Below are 27,118 nucleotides of genomic sequence, written 5' to 3' on the forward strand. Positions count from 1 at the left end.
CATGGGTGAGTTGCATGTATGTGAAGGTACCATTGACTCTGAGGCGTATATTAGGATTTTAGAAAGACATGTGTTGCCATCAAGGCGACGTCTCTTCCCGGGACGTCCATGCTTATTTCAGCAGGACAATGCCAGACCACATTCTGCACGGGCTACAACAGCGTGGCTTTGTAGACACAGAGTGCGTGTGCTTGACTGGCCTGCTGCCAGTCCAGATCTATCTCCTATTGAAAATGTATGGCGCATCATGAAGAGGAGAGTCAGACAACGGAGACCACGGACTGTTGAGCAGCTGAAGTCTTATATCAAGCAAGAATGGACAAAATTTCCAACTGCAAATCTACTACAATTAGTAACCTCAGTTCCAAAACGATTAAAAAGTGTTATTAAAAGGAAAGGTGATGTAACACAATGGTAAACACGCCTCTGTCCCAACTTTTGTTGAGTGTGTTGCAGCCATCAAATTCTAAATTTGTGTATACTTACAAAATACAATTAAATTGGTCAGTAAAACTATTGAAAATCTTTTCTTTGTACTTTTGTCAGTTAAATAAAGATTCACGTGAATTAACATATCACAGATTTTTGTTTTTATTGCATTTTGGAAAATATCCCAACTTTTCTGGAAATGGGTTTGTAGTTTTTGTTCTTTAAGAGTTATCCCAAGTAAGCGGCTGCCCTGATTAACTGGAATCCACTATTTATGGTGACACATGTGTACCTATACTTTGATAATAAATTTACTTTGAACTTTGTTAAATTTTAGAAGGCTAATAAATACTTCCTGCATGTTTTCTTTATTTGTAGGGTTCTGAAGAACCAAAACTGAAATCGGAGCATATCTGCACACTTGTTGTTAGTTTAAGAGAGTTTGTGAGATCAACTGATCGCAAAATTATCTCAGCCACACTTTCCAAGCTGAAGTTGGAGCTGGACTTTGACAATCATGCCATTAATCAAATTCAGGTGGTGCTGTTTGGTTTTCAAGAAGCTGTAAGTTGAAATATATTTATTTCAGTGTGAATTTTTTTCTGGAAAAAGTCCTTGTGTCTGCTGGCTGTGAAATGATCTTGACCTGTCCCGCTCTGATTGCTGGTAGACATGAGTTTACAGAACTCTACCAACTGTGCAACCTTTAACCTGAGACTGGGTGGTCAAAGAAGGGGACACTCCTGCAATGGTGTAATGACCATGCTTTTTCATGATAATGATCAAGTGCTGAAGTATTCTTCAGTACAACTGAGGTTTATGCAGTCTTAAAAATGTGCAAGTATACTCCAGATGAAACTATACAGTTCAGTAGTCCAAACATTAGTATATGATTTGCTACATGCCCAGCAGGAACCACCACATCCTTTGGGGTAGTAGACTGCTATGCTTTGTGAATACAAGCCTCCTATTCTTTTATTTTTTGGCCAGCCCTTGACGGAGTGCTGGGTAATAAAGATATGAAAACAAGTTACTGGCTAAATTTTAATTTTGTTTCAGATTTTCAGCATCTGCAGGTATCACATTTCATTTATTCAGGACAACAAATCTAATTCAGGAAGCTGGCAGAAATTTCATGTTTCAGTTTCCCAAATGTTTTCCTTGAATGTCCAAAACATGAAGGGTTATGTTTCCTAGAAATAATGTTCCCAGCAAGAACACTGAGACAGAAATGATTTCTTTCTTATTAAATATGCTTTTAAGTTATTTTCATGGTGGAGATGCGTCTCTACCAAAGGAGGTGTAATACACTCCTGCCCTCCGCTAGCCTGCAGGTCAGCCTTAGGCAAAGTGTAGCACCTGCTTAGCCCTCCCCCCTCCCCCACTCGATCAAGGTCACGTGAATCCATGGGTGGTACAGCTGGTACATATCGCAAGTCCTGGTTATCTACCTCTGACACCAGGCAGACAATCTCTGAAGAGTATTGATAATGGTTGCAGTCACCCATCTTGTAAAATCACTGCCCAAAAGAAAGCAAAGGCAAACCTCTTCTGTGGAAAAAAATTACCAAGTTCAATCTTGGTCAAGGACCATGATGGCTCACATCATGTGACACAGCACTTAATAATGATGATGATGTTAATGATCTTGGATTATTCCTTCAATGCAATGAACTGTCTTTGGAGTTTAATGGGTGATCTTCCAGCTATTCGGATTAAAGGGGAAGAATCTGTTGTGCATGAACTACATATTCACAGAATGTTACCAGTCACATCTATTACATCTGTTTCTTTGCTGTTGAAGTTCAATTTTGGCTTATTGTTTAAAGTGTGTCGGGGTTCCATATTGCAATATTGCTGTTTGACAATCGAATTGGTGGAATTTCTCTCAATGTAGCTTGACTTTGGATGATACTGGGATTTCAGGGTTAATTTCCAAAATATATTTCTTTGGGAGAGAATGTTTTGAAAAATATTGTACTTGCAAGTCAAGTGAATAAAAAAATTGTCCTCTCTAGTAGGCACCAATTGAGGCACAACACAGCAAGCTCCACATTCAGGCTTTCCTTACCTTTCCTCAGTCTGGGGCAAGTTACCCCTGATGATGCAAAATTCACTCAGGAACCACCAGCAATGAAATAAGGCAGAATTCCACAAGATCCACGACTTGATGCTTACGGTTGCCTAAAATATTAAATTTCCCACTCACTTTCCCTGACCCCTCCCACCCCCACTGGACCAACGAAATCAAATGGAAGCTCGGGAGTTCACCACTCATCTTCTGATTGAGCAGGTTACAGCCGTCAGGGCCTGAGAGTGATATTTAATATGACCAGCCCGATATGTCGATATTTTCAACAATTCTGGTCACTTTCAAATTCTATTCATTTTAGCCCTCTTACACACCACCCTAGACCAGCCTTTTGTCATTCACTATCTTTTACCACTGTCTTTCATGGAGGTCTGTCACCATCTTAGCCACCTAGTCTCTCCTGCCCTCCAATGGATCACCGACTTCCCTTTTCATTCTCTCTGCTCCTCCCCCTTTTCCTTACCACTTAAGATATCGATCAGTAACTTTTCCATTACAGATTAACTGTGTTTCCAGTGCCACAGATCTTTATATTTTGAACTCTGAAAAGTTATCTGTATATTTCAAGAAAGCACTTTTTCTTTCAATATTATATATAAAAAATACAGAGTACAGGAAAAAAAATAAGTCACTACATTAAGCTAAATCGCATATAAAGACTCCTTAACCTATATTTGTACAAGTCAATTATTTCATAACATTGAAAAATAATAATTTTATTATATTAAAAAAATCTAACCCACTACCAAGACCGAAGCTGATTAGTAGAAAAGAAAGAAAAAAGATTGTTAGTCATCATCTGTGCTTTAACAGCAAATCAAAGGTTTTTTAAATAATTCAGAAATGGTCCCCACAATGTTTGAAAGTCTTGATGAGATTCAAAGATTGAATATTGAATCTTCTCTAAATTTAAACATGACATCACATCACGTAACCATTGAGCGTGAATAGGAGGGGCTACATCTTTCCATTTAAGCAAAAGCGTTGTTCGGGCCATAAGAGACATAAAAGCCAAAATGTGCAAATCACATGGCTCCAAAATAATATCCTTTCCTCCAACAATACCAAATAAAGCAGTCAAAGGATTAGGCTTGAAATTTACTTTAAAACGTATCGAAAAGGTTTGAAATACTTCTTTCCAATATTTTCCAAGACTTGGACATGTCCAAAACATATGAATGAGTGAAGCTTCTCCATTATTACATTTATCACAATATGGAGATATATCTAAATAAAAATGAGACAACTTATCCTTAGTCATATGGGCCCTATGGACCACTTTAAAGAGTGGAGAGTGACGGACACATAACGATGAAGTGTTGACCAATTTAAAAATTTGATTCCAAGTTTCCTCAGAAATATAAGTATCTATTTAAAGAAAATTTTCTTACTCTATTGAATCATGTAAAAAGAGTATTTTTAAATTGGTCGCCTCTTTCGTTATCGTTAATTGGTTGAATTAACTCTATCGAACTGAATATATTACCTAAATTTATATATCTTTTTCAGGCATTGCCAGTTTTCATTCATAAATCCTTTTTTGATTCTTTTGACACTATTGTATCTTTTTATATATGGAAGAATAAGCATTCTAGATTAAATAAAATTCATCTTCAGAAAGATAAGAAGAATGGAGGATTAGCCTTACCAAATTTTAGATTTTATTATTGGGCAGTTAATATAAGAAATCTTACATTTTGTTTATATTGTATAAATCGTGAGGATTACCTGATGTGGGTTTTCTTAGAAGCTAATTCTGTTAATAAAGTCTCTATTATTTCTCTTCTTGGATCCTCACTTCCTTTGTCTTTGAGTAAGTTAACTGATAATCTGGTAGTTAAACACACTGTGAGGATTTGGATACAATTCCGAAAATATTTTGGCTTATTGAGATTTTCTCTTTTGGGTCCCATTTTTTCTAATTATTTTTTAAAACCCTCTATGATTGACGTGGCTTTTAAAGAATGGGATAGATTAGGTATTAAATGCTTTCAGGACTTGTTTGTAGGGGGAAGTCTTTTTTCATTTGAACAATTGCCACTAAATATAGTTTACTCAAAACTCATTTTTTTCGATATCTACAAATAAGAGATTTTTTACGGTCTCAAATAAGTACATTTCCTAAAAGTCCTGATAAGAATATACTAGATGTAATTTTTAATCTGTAACCTTTCTATAATAGATCTATATCTAATATTTATAATATGCTGTTAGGAATGAGAAGTGTTCCTTTAGATAAAATTAAAAATCTTTGGGAACAAGAAAGCAGTTTTAAAAGAAAACCAAGCACCTCTTAAGAGCATCAGCCAACCAATGGAAGAGGTTTCTTGTTGGAAATTGAAAAGCAAATACTGAAATTCTGAAATAAAAAATGAAAAATATTGGCCAAGTCTTTGACTTGAAATGTTAACACTGTTTTACTTTTCACAGATGGTGCTGACTTGTTATTTCAAACAATTTTCTGTTTTAAATTCCATTGACAGCAGCTGCAGGTTTTTTTTATTTTAGAAAACAAGGGTTTTTCAAGCATCAGTTACCTTTTTTAGTGTAATTTACAATAATTATAAAGGTATCTGTTAATTACAGAAACATTTTATGAGAATGTAAATAAAGTATGCTGAAAATGTATGTTAGGCCACTTAGCTCTAAAAGAGAATTATCATTGGTATTTTGGTTTCTGTTTCTGGTGAAAAGTTGAATCTCCATGGCTGGCCTTGCTTCTTCTGGCACAGATTTTTATGCATTTTCTCTTTTTACTTCAACTTTTCATACTGCTTTTCAATGTAGTGGGAAAAATCTGCTGTTTTTTTAATGTGTTCTGGTTTATACATGCTTCCTGACCCACAAATACAGCTTTCTCAAAAATGGCCTGTCCAGTACTCGGTGTGAGGGCATTTAGGGATGGGTAATTGATGCTGGCCTTTCTAATAATGCTGATATGCCCAATAAAGAATAAATGGAACCATGTTTACATACTTTCAATTTTACAGCTGCGCTGTATAGGTTCAATTTTTTAAAATCATTTTCTTCTTCCTGTTGTAACCAAAAAAGATTTAGAGTAATTGTTTTTTTATTCTGTGATACTAGGTAAATAAAATCTTGAGAACACACAATATTAAACCTCACTGGATGTTTGCTTTGGATAACATTATTCGCAAAGCTGTGCAGACAGCTATTACTATTCTTGTTCCTGGTGAGTCATTACTGCCCCAGCAGATGACTGGGCTGTTTAAGAATTATTCTCCTTCAAACTTTAATAATGCTGCCCTTATGAATAAAGCTAATTGGATTTCCTGCTGCCACCTGAGGGTGTTACAAAGAATCAACTATTAAGTTTTATGGATCCATTTTTATTAAAAGTTGCCTCTTATTATATGGAATTAACTGAGTTAATTAAACAGAAATATTAATTGTACTAATAATTAAAAGGGCATTTTGTTACCTTTGAATTGGTTGCAAAACAGAAGCATTGTACCAAACTTTTAACTTCTGTCAGGTGTAAAATAGACAATTTCAGATGGGTACTTGTAGTGTAATGTCCTTTGTTTCACATACCTATGTAAGTGACTCTTTTTAGACACAGTAACACATCATATTGGCCCATCATGGAATGCTCAGATGTAGTCTCTCATCACTGGCGAGAGGAGATCAAGGGATTTCCGAAAGGGGAAAGCTCAACTGCTTTTGAAGCTTACCTTGATCATTGCAGCCACTGAGTTCTGATGCCAGCTAGTTAAATCCTGCATCGCTGCCTTCCAGTGCTTCCATGGCATCATGGTCACACATCATCCTCAATACGAATCGGGTTCACTTGTTTACAATATGTACTGTTCATCGAAACCTACAGTGAAATTTGTCATCTGTATTAACAACCAACACACCTCTGCCAACAATGTTTGCCTCACCTACTTGGGAAGGTGACCAACTACCACACACATGCAGATAAAACTTAAATTGATATTTTAAACAGGACTAACAAGAAGTATTTGCGATTGTTCCTCTTAAAAATGCTCTTGAGTCTCTATTCCAATTTACCCCCATAACCCCAGTGAAAGGGAATCACAGAGCCCAATAAAATCCAAGCTGGCCTATTATAATTGTCAAAAAATACCAGTCTACAGACTGGAAATATTATTTAATACTGTACTTTAAAATAATGCAGATTATACATAAAATTGTCCATATTTATCTTGTTTTGAAAACAGGAGCTACAATTGAATGCAATTTTGATTGGAGCTAAGCAGACTAGAAACACTGTATCTTTGGTCTGTCAGATGTCAGACAGAAGGCTCAACTGTTAACATTGTATGTTGTTTTTAACTTCATACAGAACTGCGACCACATTTCAGTCTTGCATCTGGGAGTGATGCTGCAGACCAAGAAGAAACAGATGTTGAGGATAATGCAGATGTTGATGATAATGCAGATGTTGATGAAAATCACAATGAGCCACCCCGCTGTGAAATTCAGCAGCCGTCTGCTGTGAATGAGGACCGAATACCAACATCGGGTGTGAGCACACTTAGTTCAACTATATCACATGACTCTCAGTATATACACAGGTCCTTGACCATGCAATTGGGGAGGCTTAAATTGGAAACTAGCAGGTAAGTCATTCGATTTCAAATGCTTCAATAAGAATGTGATTTGTTTTGATGGTCATATATTTATATGGTAAATAAAACTAATATTGTTGGAAGTATTCCAATTGTTGGATAATATTTCAGGTGATTATTAATTTGACTAACTGAAAAAGTTTACTTCATTGGATGTTCATAGAGTTATCATGGCATGAAGGAGATTATTTGTCCCATTTTTCAGAGCAAAATTTATTGTACTGTTAGCCCCACCCCACTCTTTTTTCCCAAACCCAGTCTTCATCATTCTATTTCAGACTATGTTGTTTGTAACATTTTTAATGATTCTGTTGTCAATTATCAGAAACAAATTTTCGTTACTTACTCTACAATAGCTTTGAAAATGCCTATTTCATATCTGAAAGGGACATCTTCATTTATTTTGTTTGGGAAGTGGTGATGAAGGTATGGTTGTAATGTGTGAAAAATTAATAGCCATTGATTAACTAGTTTTAATTTAATTCCAAGTCAACTAATCATATTAATTTGCAATGACCCTTAAATTTTATGTGAGGAAGCAGTAGGATTAGGACCACCATAGGACTTATGATAGAACTATAATAACCTTTAAAAGTGTGTGCTTAGTCCATGGTTTATCTAAGATATATGATTCAGCGGGGACTAATAGATATTGTACCATTTTCAATTAAAAGATTACTTCAATTCATTTTAACAAAACTAATCTGCACCAGGATAAACATGGTATTTGTTGCACATCTCCTTTTTAAAACTTTGCAATCCAGTCTGCAAATCAATGGAAGAACTGAGTTAAAAGCAGCTTTTAAAATTGCGATTAATTGGAACTGCATTTTACAAAGCATTGGTAAAATTGTTACATTCATTTGCAGACTTTTAGAAGAACTCATTCAAAAAGAAAAGGACTATCAGATTCTTCTTCACCAAGCCATTGAAGATAAAGAACAAGAAATTAAATTGCTCAAACTGAAGTCAGAACAAACAGGTAATCCTTGAATAAAATGATCTTGCACAAAGTGTGATTTTGATTATGCATTCATTTTACGTACATGTTGTTTATACCTCTGTGGTTTTTTGATTGTTGGTTTCAGTCTGGTTGTTGTTTTCAAAAAGGGCACAGAGGGTAATTGAAGCACATTTGGTCATAAAGAGTATTGGAAGCTTGGCCAGGTTGTTTTAATGTGTGCATGCAAAATCTGGCCTGTCCTGATGAATGGTCCCGGCCTGAAACATTGACTTTTCCATAGACGCCTGGCCTGCTGAGTTCTTCCAGCATTTTGAGTGTGGTGCTTGGAGTTCCAGCATCTGCAGGTTTTCTCGTGTTGGTTTAATGTTCCATGCCTGGTCTACTTAGGAATTATCAATAGTTACTTTCTCTAATGAGCATACATATAAAAAGGAAGCACATTTGAAGTTGGATATGGAACCAGGGTACAGGTTTCCTCCGCCATCCGAAGGTAGAGCGTTCCTATGAAATGGTTCGTAAGCTGAAATGTCGTAAAGCGAAGAAGCAATTACCATTTATTTATATGGGAAAATTTTGTGAGCGTTCGCAGACCCAATAATAACCTACCAACTCATGCCAAATAACACATAAAACCTAAAATAACAGTAACATATAGTAAAAGCAGGAATGATATGATAAATACACAGCCTATATAAAGTAGAAATACTTCCCTACAACGATTGCCTGCACAGATCTCCGTAGCGAAAATCTCACGCAGGCGCTGTTGGCATAAACGCGCTCTCCAGTAACCTTTAAATTATGAAGCTGCCAAATCTACCAAATAACACGTAAAAATACACAGCCTATATAAAGTAGAAATAATGTATGTACAGTGTAGTATCACTTACCGGAATTGGGAAAACAGCGCCAAGCACACTGATGATAGTGTGTTAGACTGAGTCGTCGCAGGCTGGGTGGTGCAGTGGCTCCCACCCTCCAGGCTGCCGACCCGATACATTGCCGCGAAGAACACAGCAGTAGCCAGGAGGCGCACAGCACATCGTTAAGAAAAAAGCCGAAATAAACATGCTAATTAATTAGGTGCCGCCGACACATAATTGTCAGCCCAGATCAGAGGCGATGCAATCGAAAATCGGCACTGATCTGGGCCGACAATTACGTGTTGGTGGCACCTAATTAATTAGCTTGTTTATTTTGGATTTTTTTCTTAAAGATGTGCTGTGTGCCTCCCAGCTACTGCTGCGTTGTTCGCGAATCGGTACAGTATCTGTCCGTGGCCCGGGTGTTGGGGTGGTGGGACATGGGGATGTCATCTCATTGTCGATCAGGGCAGGCAGCTCATCTTCTCCTATGACTGTCCGCCTCGATGTCGAAGGTCGAGGTTCGTCGTCTGCTGTGGCTGATGTGGAAGGCTTGCCTGACTGCTGAGCCTCGCGCATTTTTCTATCATACAGTTGTTTGTAAGCACTCAAACCATCCTGCAAATATTCCCTAAACCTACGTACCCTTTCAAGATTAAAGTCGTACTTTATCATCGCAGTGAAAATCTCATGCAGCTGCTTCACTTTCTGCATTAGGTTTCGACTGTTATCCTTTCCTCTTCCAATTGCATCGGCTCTTCATCTATCAGTTCTTGGTCATGGGATGCCAAAACCTCTTCAACATCATCTTCGTCAACTTCCACAAGCCAAACTCACTTTGTCCTTGCTTCGTTCACCACGATCAAAACACTTAATTATGTCTAGTTTTATGTTAAGTGTAACACCCTTACTCTTTCAGGCTTTTCCGACACCTTAGAACTCATCTTGCTAACGGCTGCTCAATGCAACGTGTTTCAGCAATGCCGTTCCGAATCCGGTAGAGCGGCTGCTCAGGGGGCGCGCGCTGCCTTTTATTGCGCGCTGATTTTTTATCGCGCGCTACCTTTCTTCGTAACAGTGAAAACACCTTCTGAAAGCGAAAACAGGGAACTAATGTAGGTCTTTCGTAACAGTGAGGTTTCGTAAAGCGAACGTTCGAAAAGTGGGGGACACCTGTATGTACTTGTAGATCATTGTCACACAGGCTAAATATTGGTTCACTATGGTGTTTCTTTGTATTTCTATAAGCCTCCCTTTTTGATTAAGTTCACACCAATTGCTCAAGTGCCAGCCACTTCAGGCTGTTACAATGGGATTTTTTTTTGGCTGGGGAGTATATTCCTCTCCTAGTTGCCCACAAAGTCAGTGCAACTAGTGCGGCAATCTGGCAGTTTCCTCACTTTCCTTGTACATGAGCCAATAAGATAAGTATGATATGCTGGTCTGCCAGTGAGCAGAACCCAGCTGGAATCCCCAGACTGGTTTGTGGCCTTGGTCTCGGAATATAGTAATGTATTTTTAAATTTGCTGTTTGTTTATTGGCTGAGGAAGGGCATCAGCAATGCCTCCACCGGGAGATCTCAGACAGACAGGCAGTCAACCGGCATCTCTGCATGTTTAGTTTGTATTAGCACCAGAGTTCATTAACAAGTGAGCCCCTGATTTTATTTTTCTCAAGGAATAGCTTTCATAACCCTAGAACAGCGAATAGAATTTTAAGCTGTTTTCAATGTACTAGGTACATTACACAGAGGAAGTTTAGTATTCACAAAATTGATAGATGTGGCGTTGCACCTTTAGTATTGTCAGCTTTTACATTTTTTTTTAAGGATTGCTTTTCTTGATTCAGCTGAAGCAAGCTTTCATGCCATAAAGAAAGATTTTGATCTTTCACGACATGCTACTGTTGACTTCATTCATTGTGTTCCTGTTTGATTTCATGTTATTTTTCTAGACTTACCGACTCTGTCAGTGTGTCACTATGATTCTTCTCCGGTAAACACTGGAGACCCTGAACTTATTAGCTGGTTGAAAGAACATGGAGCTGATGAAGATACGATAGACAAGGTAAGAAAGGTCACCTGTTTATGAAGTACATTATTCATCTGTATGGGATGAGTATCCTTAACATTGCAAATTATGATACACGTGAAAAATGGTAACAAAGGAAAGAGTAGGATCTGTCACTGAGCAAAATGGTATTCTGTGTATGGAGAGAGAAGTCATGCGCATTTCTAAATAAGTATTTCACATCCATCTTCACAGGAAAGGAGAGACATAAAATCATAGGCTGGTTAAGGCAGAGAAGGAGGCCATTTGGCCCATAGTGTCTGCACAGGTACTCCACAAGAGTAATTCTCCATTTCCAAGCATGGGCCCTTCCTCTGTGGCCTTGTGCATTCTGCTCCACCACATCTACCCAATTCTCTCTCGAAGGCTTTGGGGGAAGCTGCCACAACTGCATCAGCAGGCGGTTCATTCTGGAATCCAGCACATGCCATGTAAGGAGCAGATTTCATGTCTCTTTTAATTCCCTTCCCCTCTAAGTTTATATCTGTGATCCATTCCATCCATACCAGTGTCAGTTTATCTATTTCTACCAAGTCCCTCCTCAACCTTCTCTTTCTCAACAGTAGTCCCAGCTCCTTTCGACTTCTTGTAAGTCTAGTCCCTTATTAAAACATAGAAACATAGAAAACCTACAGCACAATACAGGCCCTTCGGCCCACAAGGTTGTGCCGAACATGTCCCTACCTGAGAAATTACTAGACTTCCCCATAGCCCTCTATTTTTCTAAGCTCCATGTACCATTCCAAAAGTCTCTTAAAAGACCCTACCGTATTCAACTCCACCGCTGTTGCCGGCAGCCCATTCCACGCACTCACCACTCTGAGTAAAAAACTTACCCCTGACAGCTCCTCTGTACCTGCTCCCCAGCATCTTAAACCTGTGTGGCAACCATTTTAGCCTCGGGAAAAAGCCTCTGACTATCCACATGATCAATGCCTTTCATCATCTTATACACCTCTATCAGGTCACCTCTCATCCTCCGTCGTTCCAAGGAGAAAAGACCGAGTTCACTCAACCTATTCTCATAAGGCATGCTCCCCAATCCAGGCAACATCCTTGTAAGTCTCCTCTGCACCCATTCTATGGCTTCCACATCCTTCCTGTAGTGAGGTGACCAGAACTGAGCACAGTCTCCAAGTGGAGTCTGACCAATGTCCTATATAGCTGCAACATTACCTCTCGGCTCCTAAGTTCAATTTCATGATTAATGAAGGCCAATACACCATATGCCTTCTTAACCACAGAGTCAACTTGTGCAGCAGCTTTGAGTGTCCTATGGACTCGGACCCCAAGATCCCTCTGACCTTCCACACTGCCAAGAGTCTTACCATTAATACTACAGTATATTCTGCCATCATATTTGACCTACCAAAAGGAACCACATCACACTTATCTGGGTTGAACTCCATCTGCCCCTTCTCAGCCCAGTTTTGCATCCTATCAATGTCCCGCTGTAACCTCTGACAGCCCTCCACACTATCCACAACACCTCCAACCTTTGTGTCATCAGCAAACTTACTAACCCATCCTTCCACTTCCTCATCCAGGTCATTTATAAAACTCACAAAGAGTAAGGGTCCCAGAACAGATCCCTGAGGCACACTACTGGTCACCGACCTTCATGCAGAATATGACCCATCTACATCCACTCTTTGCCTTCTGTGGGCAAGCCAGTTTTGGATCCACAAAGTAATGTCCCCTTGGATCCCATGCCTCCTTACTTTGTCAATAAGCTGGCATGGTGTACCTTATCAAATGTCTTGCTGAAATCCATATACTCTACTTCTACTGTTCTTCCTTCATCAATGTGTTTAGTCACATCCTCAAAAAATTCAATCAGGCTCGTAAGGCATGACCTACCTTTGACAAAGCCATTCTGACTATTCCTAATCATATTATGCCTCTCCAAATGTTCATAAATCCTGCCTCTCTTCTCCACCAATTTACCAACCACTGAAGTAAGACTCACTGGTCTATAATTTCCTGGGCTATCTCTACTCCCTTTCTTGAATAAAGGAAAATTATTCCAGAAAGCATTCTCATAAACCTTTTCTGGACTTTTCTAATGCCTTTCTTATCCTTCTTATAATGTGGCAACGTAATTGAACACAATATTTTGTTGTTACTGGATCAACATTGTATACTGTTTCAGCATATTCTGCCTGAGTTTATGCTCTAAAACTCCATCAATACAGTCCAATATGTTAGATACTTATTAATCACTTTCTAAAGTTAAGAATACATATACAGTGGATTCCAGTTAATTGGGACACATCAGGACCAATACATTTTGGCCCAATTAAGCAGCTGTGCCAATATGCTGAAGTTCCATGGAAATTTTTAAAAAGGTATTTAAAAAAAGTCAAACTACTGTTTAACTGATTAACAAATCATGTATTTAAACAAAATACAGAAGTTAAAACACTAGCAATACTACTACAGTAATATGGAACAGCATTAGTTCCTAAAATTTATTGATGGAGAAATTCATCCAGTGTACGTGGCCATGTTCTTTTGAATGACCGTAAATTAACAAAATCAGTACAGACACTTTGTGCAGGTAATCGGTCCATTATGTGATCCATTGGTTTCTTTGAACCTGATATTGTTGTGTATTTGTAGCCAAGGAAACAGTTCAGTGTGGCACAATTGAAGAGAAAAGGTCTGTTTCTCAGGCATTGTAGATATAATCTGTACAAACTTTTTGAAGCAGGTCCTGGAGTTATGTATATTTCCATGTTTCTGCACTTACAGCTTCAGCATTACCTTCCTCGTGTGCTTTCCTGAATTTAATGCGGTGCCAACATTTCCATCAAGACAACCCACCATCTGTAGCTTTAAAATCTTTGTGAACAGCTTCTTATTTAACTCCCCTGACTTGTTTTGTTTAAACATTGGTCCTCTGACACACACACCTTGTCCAGTTACAATGGAAAACCATTGATTGAGGTTCTCTTCAACATCTGAATCTTTACCTTCTTTGTTTTGTTTTGGGATACCCATGTCATCCCTTGGGTAATGCCCATTCTTCTCGCAGTTTGTCTTGCTGCTGTATTGTGTGTGCAATTGTAGTTTTTGGCACCCATGTTATTTCGGGAGCTGACAATGAGTGATGTTAGGCAGATGGCTTTTAATTTGGTCTATTAGGGTATTTTTTTCAGCTAGTGTCAAATCTTTCTATGGCAACTTAGCAGAGGCATGAAATTTTTTAAGGTCAAAATAAAAAACAAAATTAAGAAAAACACCAGCCTCTTGAATCAGCCTGCGTCCATCGACCCAAATGAATAACATAACGCAAGCACATGCAAATGAAGCTATTAAAAAATTATCTGCTCTAAGCATGGTGTGTGGTGTCTAACAGCCACATAAGTGTGTACAACTGACACTAGTTAAAAACTGTTCAGCAACACTCTCCTGTCCCAATTAAATGGATGGTGTCCCAAATAAACAAGGGGAATCTCAGCTATTTTCTCATTTGTTTTTGTTCTTTAAGAGTTGTCCCAAATAAGCGGCTGTCATGATTAGTCCATGGCCCGATTAACCAGAATCCACTGTATTAAGAGTTTGAACATCTTTTAAAACTGGACATGGTGATTTAAATCACATTTGTAATATTTATTATCAAAGCGGAGAAAACAAAAGCAGTAATGTGGTTATGTGTGATCTGTATGAAATACTTCTTCAGCTATGGTTACAGTACTCAGTCAAGTTCTGATCATCAATTACTGGGAAGGATTTGATGACATACAGTAGAGGATACAGAAGAGATTCACATAAATCTAAGTTATTTGGTAAAATTATTGGAAAATTAAGGAAAATTTTCTTTACCTAGAGTGGTGCATGGTGGGACATAGAACAGCACAGCATAGAGCTCATACCTGAGAGGTTGGTGGAGGCAGAAACCCTCAGTGCATTAAAGGCAGATCTCAATGAATCATGATCTACAATGCTGGGGAGTGGGAATAACATACATTTATCTTTTCAGTCTGCCACAAATGCTATAAACTGTGCTATAGGTTTCCACAATTCTATTTCCCCCTACATAACACATCCATCTTTAATTGTAACATTGTTCAGTCGATACATTCCTTGTGTTAATGGGTCTACATGTTTGTTGAACTAGCACATTCTACGTTTGTACGTACAGGGCACCAACGTAGCCTCTCTGGATAATAAATTTCAAGTGTTCACAGCTCATCTGCTGCTAAGCCCTTACCAATGTCTCTGTCATCTTTGAAGGCATGAGTTTTCCAGCATACTTCTGGCTTAGTCATTCTATTTGCCTTATCCTTGTGGTAGTCAAAAACTATGCTGCTCATTGCCTCAGTGTAAACACCGAGTCACATTTACCTATGCCACATAAGTTTCTCTTCACCTCAGTCCTAAATCTCTTGCTGTTTTATTTGAGACAGTTGACCCTTATTCTACACAACCCAGCCAGGGGGAGCATCATGTTCACATCCAGTCTCTCTGGATATGTCAGAATTCTATAACTTTCAAATGCATCCCCTCTTATTCTTCTAAGTGCTGGTGAATGCAAACCTAGTCAGCTTCTTGCACCATGGAGTTGGTCAGGTAAACCATCAATATATTCTTCTTTGGGTAAGGAAACCAAAACCAAGTGTGGTGACATCAATTCTCTGTATATTTGTAACACAGCATGATGCCAACATTTCATTTGCCTTTTTAACTCCTTGCTATGCCTGTTTGTTTTCAATGACTTGTGTCTAAGAACACTTAACTCTTTTTCTATGTCAACATTTCCTATTCTTTGTTTAAATTATATGGGGATTTTCTGCTCTCTGGCTGAAGAGGGTAACTTCATATTTATTCATGTTACAAGTCATTTTTTTGCCAATCCAGACACTCAGTGGCCACTTTATTCAGTATCTACTGTACCTAATAAAGTGGCAACTGAGTGTATGTTCGTGGTCTTCTGCTGCTGTACCCATCCACTTCAAGGTTCGACATCTTGTGCATTCACAGATGCTCTTCTGCACACCACCATTATAAGGTGGGGTATTCGAGTTACTGTCGCCTTCCTATCAGCTTGAATCAGTCCGGCCATTTCCTTTTGACCTCTATCAATAACAAAGCATTTTCGTCAACAGAGCTGCCACTCACTGGATTTTTTTTTTTTTTTTTTGCCATCCTCTATACATTCTAGAGGTAGCTGTGCACAGAAATCTCAGGAGATCTGCAGTTTCTGAGATACTTGTCCCATCAGGCACCAACAATCATTCCACGGTCAAAGTTAGTCAGATCATATTTCTTCCCCATTCTGATGTTTGGTCTGAACAACATCTGAACTTCTTGACCATGTCTGCATGTTTTTATGCAATGAGTTGCTGCCACATACATTGCTGATGAGATGTTTGCATTAACAAGGTGTACCTAATAAAGTGGCCACTGAATGTAAATGGCCTTGCATCCTTTTCACCCTTTGTCATGCCATTCATTTTAGTGCTGTTGACAATATTTGGAATATTACATTTGGTTCCCTAATCTGATACGTTGTTATACATGTTATGAATGGCTGTGGCACAAGCATTGATCCCTGCAGTACTCAACTAGTTGATACTTGCCACATTGGTAAAAAAGTTATTCCCTATTGCCTCTTCTCATTGTTACTGTCAAGAAGGAGGTACTGGAGCCTGAAGGTACACACTCAGTGATTCAGGAACAACTTCTTCCCCTCTGCCATCCAATTCCTAAATGGACTTTGAACCCATGAACACTACCTAATTTTTAAAATATATTATTTTTGTTTTACACTATTTTTAATCTAACTATCTAATATATATATATATATATCTATATACACACACACACTCACAATAATTAACTTATTTATTTCTTTCTATATTATCATGTATCACATTGAACTGGTGCTAAGTTAACAAATTTCACGACACATGCCGATGATAATAAAACTGATACTGTCTCCTGTCAATCAGCATTCAACCCACACCAATATATTAGCCTCAAGAGCTTCCTTAATCTCCAAGTATATCAGATCTACTGGTTACTGTACATGCATAAAAAAGCTCTATACATTTGTCACACTATTTCCCCTTTAGAAATCCACATTAACTCTGAGTAATCCTGGTGATATTTTCTAAATGTTCCATTTTCTCAACATTTAAGATAGAATCCAGTATTTTGAAAATACAGTCAGATCACTCCTTATTCCTTATTCTTACATTTTAACCCTGTGATTGAGTTATTATTCTGGTAAATCAGTTTAATGACAACAGATCCTTGCAATGCCTAAGAACTGTCATATCTTTCTGGTGTGGACTGATTAGTAATTCTGACAGTTATAGCTAAACATCATTCTTCCCCTATCCCAGGTCACTAAATACTTGTCAATACTTTGGCCTTTTTGATTATTTTTTGTTTTTGTTCATGACAGCATAACATTCAGATAAGGACTCCTACTACACTGTTTCTCACCATTTGGAAAGTGCATTGTTTTATCCTTTTTAGTTGCACTGTAGTGATCACAGATTTGTTTTAACCACTCACTTTGGTAATATCTCCTTGAGTTTATTGGTTTCATCAACAAAGCTGCTCTATGTTGGCAACCCTAGATACATACAGACGGTAGTAATTGTTTCTGATGAAGGAAATGGATCCTCTCAGATTTGCCAAGGGTGTCACGTTGAGATCATTATCAAACTTTCTATGATTATTTTACAATATTGTTTGCCTCAAATTTACCGTTCAAATAAAACACAGTTTAGAATGTATAGGTAGAAAAGGTGCTAATTTATTGTTAATTATAGTTTACACATTCCAAATACAGTATGTTTGTAATTCAAAATGTGATACACAGCAAGATCGGTTACCTTCTCGTGGCCATAAAGTTTTTTTTTCGTTCTTTACTCAGTTTGTGGCAGATGATTACACTCTGATGGATGTCCTCAACTACATGACAAGAGATGATCTGAAATGCTTGAGGTTAAGGTAAATGATTTGGGTTATTCTTTGTCCGTTTAATTAGCTGGGAGGGTCAATGCTGGATCCATGAGGGAAGCTGACATTTCAGAACCCTTTTAAGCAGGGAGAAACAGGAATTCTTCTACCCATCTATTTCTTTCTCCCTCCCTACCCATCTTAAATTCTTATAGATTCTTCAGGAAAACATTCGGTCAATCTCCCCCAACCCGCATTCAATCTGATTGTCAGACTCTCCTGCCACTGGTGTCCATGTGGTCCAGTTGACTGACTGGCCCAGGGGAATCTGAATTCCTAAATGTCACTGAGATCTATAAAATTAAGAGGAGTTGATGTACTTTGCATTCACAAAAGATGGAAAGAATTTCAGTGACACGCAAAAGTAGAAATATAGAAAATGAAAAGACTAGTAAATCTGCTTTATCTATTCACTCTTTCCTTTCTAATTATGTTACTTCTGATGTGTGGCATTTTTTCCATCCTACTGAGAGAGATTATTCCTTTTTTTCACATGTCCAACATACTTGTACTGAAATTGATTATTCCTTAATAGATAATCAGCTGATTTCATCTGTTTGCTCTTGCGATTATCAGAGTATAGATTTCGAATCATGCCCCAGTTACCCTGTCCATAAATTTCCCTGGTTTTCCTCAAGTGAACAAACATTGGCATTTTAATCCGACCTTGTTGTCAGATAATGATTTTGTAAAATTTATGAAGGACCTGATAACTTTTTTTTAAGTACTAACATGTCCTCTGAAATCTCATCCCAGGTTGTCTGGGATGCCAAGAAAGCACGTTTGAGGGGTCAAATAATTTCATATACTGTGAATCTGAAAAGAAAGACCTATTTAGAGCATTTAGACTTGATTGGTCAAATTAAAGCAACAGTCCAATTATATGCCCAGACCAAAAATCCTATATTGTATAAGAGGAGAGTAGAACTTCAAACTAAGTTTGACCTCATCTCCACTCAGCCAGTTGAACGCCAACTTCTTGAAAGTAAGAGTCGATTTTATATTCACGGGGATAAGTCCGGTAAGTTTTTAGTTAAGCAACTCAAATGCTCTAAAGCTAAACAACAAATTACAAAAATTCGAATGGGAAATGGGAACATTACTTCAAATCATTCTGATATCAATGACACATTTAAGAACTATTATTCTCGACTTTATACTTCTGAATCTTTAAATGACATTATCTCGGTTGAGCATTTTTAAAATAGTTTAAATATTGCTTCACTCTTCCCTGACTTTAAAGCAAAACTCAATGAACCATTATCATTAGAGGAAATATCACCTGCCATCTCTGTATTACAGTCGGGTAAATCTCCAGGACCTGATAGCTTTCCAGCAGAATTTTATAAACCATTTTCTTCACTGGTTTCATCTCAATTATTTTTAGTTCTATCCGATTCATTTAAGCAGGGTAGATTGCCTGCATCATTTAATGAGGCATGTATCATTCTTTTAGCCAAAAAAGGTAAAGATCCGACAGAGTGTTCTTCGTATAGGCCGATTTCTTTATTAAATGTCGATGTTAAAATTTTGGCTAAAGTTTTGGCTCGTAGATTAGAAAACATTATACCCTCTATTATTTCTGAAGATCAAACTGGTTTTATCAAAAATCATCTTCCCTTTTTTAATATACGGCACTTATTTAATATCTTATATTCACCTTTAACTGGGATTCCTGAATGTGTTATTTCTCTTGATGCGGAGAAAGCGTTTGATCGCGTCGAGTGGAATTACCTTTTTGCGGTTTTAGAAAAATTTGATTTTGGACAAAGTTTTACTACATGGATTAAACTGCTATATTCATGTCCCACTGCTTCTGTTTTGACCAACTCTCAGCAATCCCAGTCTTTCAGTCTTAAACACAGCACTTGTCAAGGTTGCCCTTTAAGTCCCTTACTCTTCAACTTGGCCATAGAGCCAATTGCCATTGCGTTTCGTAGCTGTGCTGAAGTGATGGGGATGCGAAGGGGGGGTGTTGAGCATAGTTTCCCTTTATGCTGACGATCTTTTACTTTTTATATCAAACCCGACTACCTCCTTACCCTCAATGTTTTCACTTCTTAATAAATTTAGTCAACTTTCTGGTTATAAACTTAATTTACATAAGAGTGAACTCTTTCCTATCAATAGAGAAGCACAAGCTTTAGTATTCCATGACCTCCCTTTTGAAGTAGTTAACAATCAATTCACTTATCTTGGTATTACAGTAACAAGGAACTTCAAGAATCTTTTTCAAGAAAATTTTACCAATCTTCTAAACTCTACAAAACAGAGTTTGACACATTGGTCACCCTTGTCTATGTCTCTTGTAGGTCGTATTAATGTTATTAAAATGTATATCCTTCCTAAATGTTTGTATTTATTTAAGTCTTTACCAATTTTTATTTCTAAAGCTTTTTTCGATGGGTTAGATTCTATTATTTCGTCTTATCTATGACAGGGAAAAAGCCCTAGACTTAATAAAGCTCATCTTCAAAAATCTAAAAAGGAAAGTGCCTAATTTTCGTTTATATTATTGGGCAGCTAATATTCGTTGTCTTATTTTTTGGTCTTTCTTCCATAATAAGTCTGACTGTCCAAAAAGGGTGGCAATGGAGTTGAACTCTACTGAGGATCTTTCAGCTTCTGCACTTCTTGGTTCCACACTTCCTTGTCATTTGCCTAGACTTATTGTTAATCCTCTTATACTTTAAGAATATGGGCTCAGTTCAGAAAATTTAATGGTCTTCATGGTTTTTCTCTCTCTAGCCCTATTTTGCATAATTATCTTTTCCTACCTATGCAGGATTCAACATTTTACGACTGGCATAGAAAGGGTATTAGACGTTTTAAGATCTTTTCATAGATAATCGTTCTGCAACTTTTCAACAATAGTCTGCATTATTGATATATTGTTTAGCTTTGTTAATCAGTGTTTTGATAATTTAATTCTCATTGTACATATTGACATGTTGACTTGATTACTTAAATTTTTTTTGTTGATTTTCAATAATAATAAAAAAGATTTTAAAATGAAAATGAAGGTCAGATTTGTTCATTGGCATAATATCATGTGAGTCATGGCATCAGTCAAATTATTTCACAAACATTTGTGCACTGTTATGAGGTAACCCTTTTTATTTGGATACCAGTAATCACAGTGAGGGTCCAGCACGTTAACCTGTAATGCATGAGACTCTCAGCCACAAAAGGGAGGCATCACGGGGGTGAAGCAAAGGCAACAGCTGCCCAACCACACCAACATCTATCTATACACTGAAATATGTTGCTACTGTCCTCAAAGTAACATACAAACAAATTTCATTATTTTTTTCATGTGAAATCTCTCTGCTTCCCCTTCGACCACCTTTCAGTAGCCTTGTACTGCATCACCCCCTCTGTTGCTGTAATCTAGCTGCTGGAACATTGGACAGTACAGTTTTGGAGCAGTTCCTTCAGCCCACAGTGTTCTCCAAGCTGATTAAGCTCATGATAGCTAATTACACATGGGATGCTGCTCCTTTTCTTTTCAAATCAGTGTAAATGACATTAGTGGCATTTAGATCCCTTTGTCCTGTATGGTAACTCCAGGCTGGGGGGTAATTGAAGGTATCATTGAAATGGTGGATTTGTGGCTGCTTGGACCATTGGAATTCTCTTTGGGACAAAGGTGACCTGTGCAAGAGTAACAGGTTGCTGCTGAACTGAAGGGTGACCAATATTCTTGTGGGGAGGTTTTCTGGAGCTGCTCAGGAGGGGTTAGACTGGCATAGCGTGGGCTGGGACTCAAAGTACTGGTCTAACAGATGAGACCTTCGAAGCGGGTGTCGAGGTTAAAGGGGCAAGTCCAGTTGGCAGGATAGGCAGGATGGAAGATCTGATCGGCAGTGAATCACAGGTCAGAGCCTGCAGAGAAACCATGATGGGTAACGGATTGCTGATGTTCTGAGAAGGGGATATCAAATGTCCAAAACCTCATACCATCTGTGACGGCAAGCAAGACTCCAAGATGGACAATTACCTCCCTGGTTCTAAGCTTAAGAATGTCTTGGAGAAGGTGAAGGACATTTTGAAAGGGGTGGGGGCAAAGTGTCTAATCCATATTGGTACTAAGGATTTGAGCAGGAAGAGACGAGGTCTGGAAAAGTGACTATCCTAACTTTTATGGCTGTAATCTCAGGATTACTCCCAGTACTACATGCTTGGAAAGGGTAGAAAAAGGGATTATGATTTTGTGGCTGAAGAGATGATCCATGTGGGAGGACCTCAGCTACTTAGACGATTGGAAACCCATTTTGGGCAAAAGTGACCTGTACACAAGTGATGAGTTGCAACTGAATTGGCGGAAGGTTTTCTGGAGCTACTCAGGAGGACTTAAGGATTGAAGGGCGCCCACTCAGAACAGAGATGCGAAGAAATTTTTTTAGCTAGAGGGTGGTGAATCTATGGAATTTGTTGCCACGGGCAGCAGTGGAGGCCAAGTCATTGGGTGTATTTAAGGCAGAGACTGATAGGTATCTGAGTAGCCAGGGCATCAAAGGTTATGGTGAGAAGGTGGGGGAGTGGGACTAAATGGGAGAATGGATCAGCTCATGATAAAATGGCAGAGCAGACTTGATGGGTGGAGTGGCCGACTTCTGCTCCTTTGTCTTATGGTCTTATGGTTTAAACTGGGACCCAAAGAACTGGTCTACCAGATGAAACATTTAAAGCAAATTTATGGGTTAGAGCGAGCAGGTCTGGTTGGTAGGACAGGCAGCATAGAAGTCTGATAGACTAAACTACCTTGTTTTAATACAGGAAGTCACTCAAATAAAGCAGATGAACTCAGAGCATGGTTCAGCACAGGGGATTGTGATATTATAGTTACAGTATTATGGAAACATGGCTTAAGGATGGGCAAGACAAGCAACAGCATTCTGAAGTTTCAATGCTTCTGGCATTATGACAGAGGTGGAGGTAAGCGAAGAAGAGGGGTTGTGTTATTTATCGGAGAATATATCAGCACCACTTAAGATATTCCAGGTGAAATTGTTTTGCAAGGTTAGGTGGATCAAACTTCAAAATAAGAAAGAACTTGGGTTTATACAATAACCTCCCCGGTAGTCAACAGGAATTAGAGGTGTAGCTATTTAGAGAAATAAATAATGAATGAGAAGTGTTGGATTAGGAAGTGACTTAGGTGATTTTAACTTACCTAATATTGACCATAGGACTTCGGAACAGAATTGAGCTATTTGGCCCATCAAGTCTGCTCCACCATTTCCATCTCAACCCTATTTTCATGCTTCTCCCTGTAACCTTTCACACCCTGACTAATCAAGAACCTATCAAGCTCCACTTTAAATACACCCAATGACTTGGCCTCCACAGCCGCCCGTGGCAAAAAAATTCCTCAGATTCACCACCTCTGGCTAAAGAAATTCCTCCTCATCTCTGTTCTAAATGTACGTCCCTCTATTCTGTAGCTGTGCTTCTGGTCCTAGGTGCCCCCACTGCAGGAAAAACTGTCTCCACATCCACTTTATGTAGGTCTTTCACATTCAATAGCTCTCAATGAGATTCCCCCTCATTCTTCTAAATTCCAGTGAGTACAAGCCCAGAGCCATCTATTGCCCCTCATATAATAAGCCTTTCATTCTCAGAATCATTTTCCTGAACCTTCTCTGAATCCTCTCCAATGTCAACATATCCTCTCTTAAATAAAGTGCCCAAAACTGCTCACAGTACTCCAAGTGAGGCCTCACCAATGACTTACAAAGTTTCATCATTACATCCTTGCTTTTATATTCTCACCCTCTCGAAATGAATGCTAACATTGCATTTGCCTTCCTCACCAACAACTCAACCTGAAAATTAACCTTTAGGGAATCCTGCACGAGGACTCCCAAGTCCCTTTGCACCTCAGGTTTTTGAATTTTTTTTCCCCGTTTAGAAAACAGTCTATGCCAGGGGGTAGGTAACCTTAAGCACAAATGATTTTCTAGCATGCATTATTCATTAATTTGAGGCAAAACATAACTAGATGTATTTAAATGGATAATTCCCATATTTCAAGTTTTTTATTGCATTTATCTGGTCAACTGTTCACTCATTAATACGCGATCCGGCCCACAGAGGCAAAAAGGTTGCCAACCCCTGGTCTGTGCTTCTATTCTTTCTACCAAATTGTATGACCATACATTTCCCAACACTGTACTCTATTTGCCACTTCTTTGTCCATTCCCCTAAGCTGTCCATGTCTTTCTGCAGACTCCCTGCTTCCTCAACACTACCTGCCCCTCCACCTATCTTCGTTTCCTCTGAGAACTTGGCCAAAAGCCATCAATTCCATCATACAAATCATTGACATACAACGTAAAAAGAATGGGTCCGACAGGCAATCAGAAAAGGCTCCCTTTAATCCCACTCTTTGCTTCAAGCCAATTAGCTAATGCTGTATCCATGCCAGCATCTTGCCTGTAATACCATGGGATCTTATCTTGTTAAGCAGCCTCAAGTGCGGCACCTTGTCAAAGGCCTTGTGAAAATGCAAGTACACAGCATCCACCAATTCTTCTTTGTCTATCCTGCTTGTTATTTCCTCAAAGAATTCTAACGTATGTGTCAGGCAAGATTTTTCCTTAAGGAAACCATGCTGACTTTGGCCTATTTTATCATGTGCCTCCAAGTACCCTGAAACTGCATCCTTAATAATCAACTCCAACATCTTCCCTATCACTGAGGTCAGGCTAACTGGCCTATAGTTTTCTTTCCTATGCCTTCCTCCCTTCTTGAAGAGTGGAGTGACATTTGCAATTTTCCAGTCTCCTGGAACCATTCCACAATCTAGTGATTCTTGAAAGATCATTACTAATCTCACCACAATCTCTTCAGCCATCTTGTTCAGAACCCTGAGGTGTAGTCCATTAGGTCCCAGTGACTTATTGACCTTCAGACCTTCCAGTTTTCCAAGCATCTTTTCCTTAGCAATAGCACCTGCAGTCACTTCTGCTCCTGACACTCTAACTTCCAGCATTCTGCTAATGTCTTCTACAGTGACAACTGATGCAAAGTACTAAGTCTGTTTGTCTGCCATTTCCTTGTTCCCCCTCTTCTGTTACTACCTCTCCAGCATCGTTTTCCAGCAGTCCAATATCTACTCTTGACTCTCCTTTACTCTTCATATATCTGAAAACCCTTGGTGTCCTTTTTGATACTGTTGGCAAACACCTTCATATTTCACCTCCCCCCCCCCCCCCCATGGCTTGTTAGTTGTCTTCTGTTGGTTTTTAAAAGTCTCCCAGTCTTCTAACTCCACACCAATTTGTGCTCAATCGTATGCCCTTTCTTTCACTTTTGCTTTTAACTGGGACTGCCTTAGTGCTAGGGGATTAGGTGGATTAGAATTTAAGTGCATCCAGGAAAGATTTTTGATGGAATGTGTGACTAGTCCTTCTAGAGAAGTACATCTGATCTCTTCAGAATTGCTGTGGGACAAGTGCCATTGAAATGCCATTGGGGAAGCATTTGAGACCGGTGACTGTAATTAAACATATTTTCAGGGTGGTCATGGAAAAAGATAGAACTGGTCCTCATCAAAATCCTAAATTGGGAAAAAGTCAATTTTGATAGTATCATACAGGTACTTGAAAAGTTGATTTGGAAAGACCGTTTGCATGTAAAGAAATTGTCTGCCTTTTAACATTGAGATAGAATGAGCTCATGTTCTTGTCAGATTGAAGGGAAAGGTTGGCCTGAGGAAACTTGGTTGACAGGGGATATTGAAGGTCTGTTTAGGAAAAAGAAGGAGCCATATGATAGGTATAGGCATCTGGATAAAGTGAACCCTTTGAGAAGGATAAGGTATTTAGGAGTACACATATGAAGGAAATTAAGAATACACTTTAAGAACAGCACAGATATAAGATAAGAGAGGAGAGATTTAAAGGAGATCTGAGAGGTAACTTCTTTACACAGATCATAATGAGTACGTGGAATGAGCTGCCAGAGGAAGTGGTCAAGGTAGGTACAATTACAACATTTAAGAGGCATTTGGACAGGTACATGGAGGGGAGGGGCATGGAGGATTATGGACCAAATGTGGGCATCTGGGACTGGCAGGGATGATGTTATAGTTGGCATGGACCAGTGGACTGAAGGGCCAGTTTCTGTGCGGCATTATTCCATGTATTTGTGACTCTAGAGTGGAAGAAAGGGCCATACTGGGAGACAAGATGAAGGAAAATCCTAAAAGATTCTATAAATATATTAATAATAAAAGGGTAGCTAGAGAAGGGAGTAGGTCCTCTTACAGATCAGAACACTGATCTATGTGTGCAACCACAGGAAATGGGTAAGGTCTTAAATGAATACTTCTCATCTGTGGAGAAGGACACAGAAGCTAGTGAGCTCAAAGGAGGGACCTGTAATATCCTGAATCATATCAACATTGCAAAGGAGTTGTTGGAGGGCTTGAAATGCATAAAGGTGGATAATCCCCAGTACTTAACCAGTTGCATCTCAGAACATTGTAAGAATCAAGGAAAGAGATTTCTGAGGCCTTGCAAGAGATGTTTATATCTTTGTTAGCCACAGATGAAGCCCTGAAAAACTGGAGAATATCTAATGTTGTCCCGTCACCTCAGAAGGACAGCGGGGATAATTTGGGGAACTATAGACTGGTGAGCTTTACATCAGTGGAGGAAAGTTATTGGCAGGGATTCTGAGTGACAGGATTTATTTGCATTTGGAAAATCAAAGATTGACTAAGGACAGTCAGCATGACTTTTTGCACAGGAAATCATTTCTCATGAATTTGAGTTTTTTTTGAAGAGGTGACCAAGAGGATTGATGAAGGAGTTTGCTAGATATTGTCTACATGGACTTCAGCAAGGCCCTTAACAATGTCCCGTATGGTAGACTGGTCCAAAAGGTTAGAACACATGGTGAATTAGAAAATTTGATACAAAATTGCCTTGGTGAAAGGAGCCTGAAGGTAGTGGAGGGATGTTTTTATAGATTGGAAGCCTATGACTAGTGGTGTACGTAAAGATTTGTGCTGGATCCATTGTTGTTTGTCATATGTATTAATGATTTGGATGAGAATACAACTGGCATGATCAGTACGTTTGCAGATAACACCAAAATC

At 38.7% G+C, this 27,118-nt stretch overlaps 1 protein-coding gene across 2 annotated transcripts in view; it reads left to right on the top strand.

The window, feature by feature from the left end:
• The window catches only part of map3k5 (mitogen-activated protein kinase kinase kinase 5), a 189,531-nt gene that overhangs the window by 156,312 nt on the left and 6,101 nt on the right, over positions 1–27,118 (top strand). For both annotated transcript variants that reach the window (XM_072249338.1, XM_072249347.1), the window contains 6 exons: positions 808–993; positions 5,609–5,714; positions 6,852–7,128; positions 8,007–8,119; positions 10,916–11,028; positions 17,924–18,000. In XM_072249338.1, coding sequence (XP_072105439.1) covers positions 808–993; positions 5,609–5,714; positions 6,852–7,128; positions 8,007–8,119; positions 10,916–11,028; positions 17,924–18,000 — 872 coding nt within the window. The remainder of the gene's footprint in view (positions 1–807; positions 994–5,608; positions 5,715–6,851; positions 7,129–8,006; positions 8,120–10,915; positions 11,029–17,923; positions 18,001–27,118) is intronic.

The sequence above is a fragment of the Mobula birostris genome, chromosome 2 (assembly GCF_030028105.1).
Source record: "Mobula birostris isolate sMobBir1 chromosome 2, sMobBir1.hap1, whole genome shotgun sequence".
Taxonomy (NCBI): domain Eukaryota; kingdom Metazoa; phylum Chordata; class Chondrichthyes; order Myliobatiformes; family Myliobatidae; genus Mobula; species Mobula birostris.